The sequence below is a fragment of the Trypanosoma conorhini genome (assembly GCF_003719485.1).
Source record: "Trypanosoma conorhini strain 025E chromosome Unknown Tco_14.4_contig_00350, whole genome shotgun sequence".
NCBI lineage: Eukaryota > Euglenozoa > Kinetoplastea > Trypanosomatida > Trypanosomatidae > Trypanosoma > Trypanosoma conorhini.
This window is the reverse complement of record NW_021704430.1, coordinates 4,908-10,718: the sequence shown is the minus strand read 5'-3', so window position 1 is coordinate 10,718 and position 5,811 is coordinate 4,908. Positions and strand designations below refer to the sequence as shown.

General features: G+C 60.7%; 4 protein-coding genes across 4 annotated transcripts, besides 4 other annotated features; all 4 read left to right on the top strand.

The window, feature by feature from the left end:
* Position 1: 1 nt before the first annotated feature.
* Positions 2-19: a microsatellite.
* Positions 20-72: 53 nt separating this feature from the next.
* Positions 73-465, top strand: Tco025E_05747 (uncharacterized protein; the record flags this gene model as incomplete). The annotated part of the gene is made up of 1 exon (XM_029372639.1): positions 73-465. One exon carries the CDS (start codon positions 73-75, stop codon positions 463-465), a length of 393 nt encoding a protein of 130 aa, XP_029227325.1.
* Positions 466-529: 64 nt separating this feature from the next.
* Positions 530-2,242, top strand: Tco025E_05746 (uncharacterized protein; the record flags this gene model as incomplete). Its single annotated transcript, XM_029372638.1, has 1 exon — positions 530-2,242. One exon carries the CDS (start codon positions 530-532, stop codon positions 2,240-2,242), a length of 1,713 nt encoding a protein of 570 aa, XP_029227324.1.
* A 72-nt stretch (positions 2,243-2,314) lies between these two features.
* Positions 2,315-2,349: a microsatellite.
* A 457-nt stretch (positions 2,350-2,806) lies between these two features.
* Positions 2,807-3,445, top strand: Tco025E_05745 (uncharacterized protein; the record flags this gene model as incomplete). Its single annotated transcript, XM_029372637.1, has 1 exon — positions 2,807-3,445. The coding sequence occupies one exon, from the start codon at positions 2,807-2,809 to the stop codon at positions 3,443-3,445; it is 639 nt and encodes a 212-aa protein (XP_029227323.1).
* A 275-nt stretch (positions 3,446-3,720) lies between these two features.
* Positions 3,721-3,753: a microsatellite.
* Positions 3,754-3,927: 174 nt separating this feature from the next.
* Tco025E_05744 (uncharacterized protein) lies at positions 3,928-4,902 on the top strand (the record flags this gene model as incomplete). Its single annotated transcript, XM_029372636.1, has 1 exon — positions 3,928-4,902. One exon carries the CDS (start codon positions 3,928-3,930, stop codon positions 4,900-4,902), a length of 975 nt encoding a protein of 324 aa, XP_029227322.1.
* Positions 4,903-5,106: 204 nt separating this feature from the next.
* Positions 5,107-5,149: a sequence feature (GA-rich).
* Positions 5,150-5,811: the final 662 nt, after the last annotated feature.

The following is a 5,811-nucleotide window of genomic DNA, read 5'->3' as shown; positions in this document are numbered from 1 at the left end:
ATGTGTGTGTGTGTGTGTGCGCTTTTTTTTTTTTTGCCTTTGCTACTTGCCTACTGCACCAGTAAGAGGAGCATGCTTCGTCCTCGTTTCACTGCCGCCTGTGACTGCGGAAAAAGGGCGCGCCCTGCTGGCGGCATCATTGTGCGTCGACTGGTGCCTGCAGCCGCCAACGGGAAGACACGTGCGGGTGGGTTGTGCCGGCTGATGGCCTTCGCGCCCGTCGCGAGAAAGTCTGTGGCCTTCGCGCCAATTCTCCTGACGGCGGCACGGGGCTTTGGCCACCTCGTGCGTGAGGTGGACGCGCGCGGCTTCAAGGGGGACATCCACGCACTGCGGCACAAAAACGCGGCGAGCACGCAGCGGCACGTGGCGGATGTTCTCGCCTCCGAGGAGAACATCATCTTTTGCGGCGCCCACCATACCGGCAAAATGACGATTCTGAGAGCCTGTTGGGGAGGCGTGTGAGAGGGAGGGGAAGAAGGTGGCGTACGTGTCTGCGGATGCGCGACGTGCGAGCCGCCTGGAGGGAATGATGCTCTACCACTTCCTTGGGCTCCGCTACCTGGGGCGCAACGAGCTTCCCTCGCAGGATCAGCTGGAGGGCGCGCTGGAGCGACATGCCCGCCTGTGCGAGTCCACGTACGCCGCCTGCGTCCCTAGTCTGGCGACGGCGGACGTGGTCGTCCTCGACGCGGTGGACCAAGTCGCCCCCACCATCATCGTCTCCATGGACCGCGTCTGCCGCAGCCTGCGTGGACGCCCGACGGAGGCGTTCGGCGGGCTGCGCGTGTTTGCGGCGGCCGACTTTTGGCGCATGCCTGTGCACCCCGGCAGTGACACGGGCGGCTACATTTTCCAGCTGGACAACTGGGACGAGCTCTTCCCGCGGCAGCGGCTGCTGGAGAAAATTCACGGGCAGTCGCGGCGGCTCACGGCGCTGGTCAGCAAGGCGCACTTCGGCCTCCTCACCCCAAGTGACATCGAGGAGCTGGAGGCCCGTTCGGCGGCGGTGGACACGTCGGCCGCGCGAGACGACGCCGAAGACGGCGGCACGGAGGCTGAGGGGGAGGAGGAGGAGGACGACGACGACGATGATGAAGCCGCGGCTGCGCGGCGCGGGAATAATAAACATAATAACAAGCCCCGTAATAATAGTCACGGCAACTCCGGCAGTAGTCTTCTCTCTGCTCACGGCGCGACGCTGCCACCGCAGAAGTTAATCTCCAACGTGGAGGCCATCATAAAGTTTACTTCCCGTTTTCCGAAGCAGCCGGCGATTCGCGTACTGCCACCTCGTTTTCGAACATTGAAGCGGACGGAGATTGGGAATTACGTCGTGAACATGCTGTTGCAGGGCTCCATGCCGCCGGCCTTCTCCCTCGTGGACTCGTTGAACCTTGACGTGGGCTCCACGGTGCATCTTTTGCTAGACGCGCCTGCGTCCTTTGGGGTGCCCGCTGGCACCGTCGGTGAGGTGCTGCAGGTGAAGGAGCACGTGCTGGTGGTGCACTTTCCATCCGTGCATCGCACCGTCGATGTACCCCGCATGCGTGTCAGCGTCTACCACCCGTTTTACCCGGAAGTGCGCTACGAGATTCAGCAATTCCCGTTGTTCCCCCGCCAGAGCATCTCCCCACTAAATATGCTCAACTACCAGCATACATACCATGTGAACATCGACTGCCACCGCCTCGCGGACACCAACGACCTTGGCAACCTGCTCGCCCGCATGCGCAGTTTTGACGACTTTGTTATCGAGCGGACGCAGGACTTTGTGCGCCTGGATGGAATGATCCACGAACCCACGCGCATCTACTATCAGCGCATCGCCAACCGTCCGCTTTCCACCGCGGCGGAGCAGTGGTGCCGCAACTGCAAATCCTACGTGCCTACAAATGAGTTCTACAAGCACTGGGACCACTGCATCCGACAGGTGCGGTGGTGTAGCGAGTGCAACACGCGCATCCCGCTTGAGCGGCTTGAGCCGCACCGGGAGAAGCACCAGATTGTGCTTTGCTTAGACTGCGGCAGAGCTGTTGAGTGGCGGAGGTGGGAGGGACATAGACTGACGTGTTCCGCGATGATGCGGGAGGTGTCGCCGGAAAACGAGTTCTTGCCGCTTCGCACGCGTCAGCTTGCGCTAGAGATGGGGCTCGACAAGCGCGACCTGCACACCATGCGGGCCTTCAGCCGCGGCCTGTTGCCCAAGTCAAGGAAACACTGTACGGGGAGCAACGCATGAGGCGGACCCGGCGGAGTGAATTCCTCGTGAGAGACGTCTATGAACGGCTGAGGAAATGGAAAGGCAAAATGGCAACAACGCCAACAGCAGCAGCAACAACAACGACATTGCGGAGGGTGCGGAGTGTCTATCGCAAGCACGCGCGTCCTCCTCTCTCTCCGCCTCTTTTTTTTTTATTCTAGGAACAGACTTGTATTTATATACATTCGGACTTTTTTTTTGTTCTTGTTGTTCCCTCCCCTCCATTCCCTCTGGCGTTTCATTTACAGAGAGCACGCGTCTCCCGACGGGGCGGTGCAGATCACCGCAGCGAGGCGGCGTATTGGAGACGCTTCCTTTGGCTGCTGTCGTTTCCTTCCCGTTTTTGTACCTTTTTTTCTTTTCTTTTTCTTTTGCTATCACGCTTCCTGTTCCTTCCTGTCCATCCCTCTCTGCCACCTGCGGCTGCTGGGGACTCATTGCCAGTGGCAGCTTAACGCCCTCCCTTCCCCTCACCTCCACGAAAGTCCCTGCGTGTCAGATCTGCATGCTCCTCCTTCCCATCCGTCCTTGTTTTTCCCATTTATGTTTTTCTCTGCGTCTTTCCGCGCGTTTTCCCCCCCTGCAACCAAACATGTTACGCATCCTTCGCCGCGGCCGCAGTGTGCTGTGTCTGTGCGTGGGCGCCCCTGCCGTCGTCCATGTGGCGCAGCAGCGCACCGGCGTCTTCTTCCGAGCGCTGGCGCCCGTTTCTCTCACCCTCCTTTAAAGGACTACCTTGAGCGCTACTGGGCTGTGGTGTTCACCGTTGGCGCCCGCCCCATTGAAACGGGTCACCTGCGCCACTACGTGGCCTGGTACTGCACCCGGCTGAAGGTGGTGCAGCTGGACCACCACATTTACGCCGACCCTCTCCGCAGGCAGTTGCTTGGGGTGAGCCAAACCCCCGAGCTGCCGCTGTTGTTTGTGAACAAAAGACTGGTTGGGACGCTTCACGATGTGCAGGAGTTGGAGAAGGCGAAGAAGTTAAAGGACGTGCTGCAATTTGGGTTTGAGTGGCGGGTGGGTGGCGGCGGCGTTGGGGAGAGGCCGTTGCAGGGCTCGTTGCCGGCGCCGTACGGAGACACGGAGCTGTTTCGTGGGCGCTACCGTGGCGCCCCTGTGGCGCGGCCGGTGATAGCGCTGCCGAAGCTGCACCCGTTTGATCGTCGCTCGGGCGAATGAAAACTACACACTTCACGGCGAAGAGTCAACCAACGGTGCCCTTTCCCTTCTTCAGGATCACTCCCCGCGTAGTCACGCAGTGCGTGTGCCTCGTCCTGGGTGTAAGCATGGCTGGAGAAAACGGGGTGGGAGAGAGGCGGGGGTGGTCGCGTAGGGCGCTTTTATTATTATTATCTCTTTGGCTGCCCCCCGTTTGGTGGCCTTTCTTTTTTTTGCTCTCTCTCTGTGTGTGTGCCCGCGCTTTCTCGTGGGTGCGTCTGGTGCCGCACAACGCCCCTCGCTTCGCCTCGCCTCGCCTCGCCTCGCCTTCCCTTCCCTTTGCGAAGTAGGCACACCAGTACTGCGGCGGCTGCGGCTTCTGTGCCCCTGTGTCTTGATTCCCCCGTTGCCGTCTTTAGTCTGCTGCGCTGCGGCAGCCGCCTCCTCTTCCTCAACGCCCCACGGACTCTTCTGCCACCCAGTAGAGAACCAGACGGCGCGGCATGCGGCAGAGCCACGACTGCCGGCAGGAGTCTCCCACCGTGTCGCTGCAGACGGCGCCGGGGCTGGTGGACGATCTCGAGGCCCTTCTGGCGACGCTGCGGCACAAGGCCGAGGAGGCGGCGGCAGCGGGCGTGCACGTTGGGGAGCATCCGTCCGTGTCATTTTATCGCGGTACTCGCCCCGTAGAAGTGCGGCTTCCCCCGCGGCAGGCGGGAGAGGTGCGGCAGGATAAGAGTTGCCTGCAGGTTATTGCCCTTCATCAGGCACTCCTGCCGCCGTGCCGGAACGGGGCATGCGCCACAGAGGAGGAGCATTCAGCACGACTCTCTAGCTCCGATGGGCTTGAGCTGCTGCGGCTTAACTGGAACCGACTGCTCTGGCTTCTTCTGCCTTCGCTGCGGTTTGGCGGGACGACAGAGAGGTGTGCAGCGGCGGACGCGGGTGACGCCAGCATGGGGGCGAACGGGGAGTGTGCCGCAAACTCTGCCATTTCCGATTGGGAACTCTATCGTCCGGTAGCGTGGGAGGACTACAGGCAGCTGCGGCATCCCAGCATCATGGATCGCGTCCACTACAGCTACGTGGTTTTCCTTCGCTTTTACGGCTGGCGCCTTTACGACGAGGAGAGTGGCGTCTTGGACCGTCACCAGAATTGGCGGGGGAGGTACAAGGCGCTAGAACCAGGCGGCCATCTGCACGAAGGGGGTGACGCTGCGGGGGGCTCGTGCATCGGCTTTTATGCCGCACTGCCGCGCATCTTGTGCGTGCTGCTGGAGCTCTGTCTGACGCGCTACGCCGTGAATTTAGTTGCCTTTCTTCTGGAGGAGATGAGTAAAGGGCGACTGTTGCTGCTGCAGTCAAGCCTGGAGGAGAGTTGGCTGCCGCTGATCCTCCGCAGCAAGCAGGTGGTGGACGCCGAGAAGGCGCGGCTGCGTCGGCAACTGTACCGTCTCAGCCACAGTGACTCGGACTGACGTGTGCGCCCGTCGGCTACTTGGGGTCGGCCCTGCCGCGGCGCAGCGAGGCGGTGGAGAAGCGTGGGTGTGCGTCTATGCATCTATACATATGCCCCTCTCCCTGCCTGCATGCGTGTGTTTCTGCTTTTCAGCTCAGCGGTGGGGTGGTTAAACAGAAAAATGACTGGGCGGCGTGCGTGCAACTTCTCTCCTTTTTCCCCCTTTTTTTTTCGTTCTTGTCTTTGCACCTTTTTTTTTTTTTTTTACAGTTCCGCCTGGTAGGAAGCCGCCGCACGCGCGTGGGGGAGGCATGGACTTTCAGTTTCTGCAGGACATTCAAATCCTCTTCCCCGTCGCGAGCATACTTGTCGCCGTGGCCGTGGTGCACACCGTCGCCCCATGCGTCGAGCGGCTGCTGCCGGCGCTGCCGCACACGCAGGGAGAGGAGCGGTCGCATAGAGAGTCAAACGCGGACGTGCTGAAGTTCGAATAACGCCAACACCAAACAAAAACAAACCGAGCAAACAAACAAACCAACAAAAAAAAACAGAACCCGGAACAAGAGAGAGGAAGCGAAGGGGAGGTGGAGGAGGGGAGCTGGGCAACAACTTGCTCTTCTCCTTGCCGCGTCGTTGTCGCTGTGCGCGTGCGTGTGCGAGGGTTTGCCTCGCCGCTGGTGTCCTCGTCTGCATGCCGACTACTGCCGGCGTTGCGGCTGCTGCACGCGTGGGCTCCTTGCCTTTTGTTTTTGTTTTTGTATTGGTTTTAATCATCTTCTTCTGCGGCGCTGGGGGTGGCGCCTGCGAGGCGGTGCGGTGATGCTCGCTGCGTGGGGAGTGCGGGTGGGGGGGGGGGCACGCACTCCCTGCGCCGTTGCCGTCATTTTCCCGCCCTTTCCCTTCTTTTCCCTCTTTCTTTTTTCTTTTT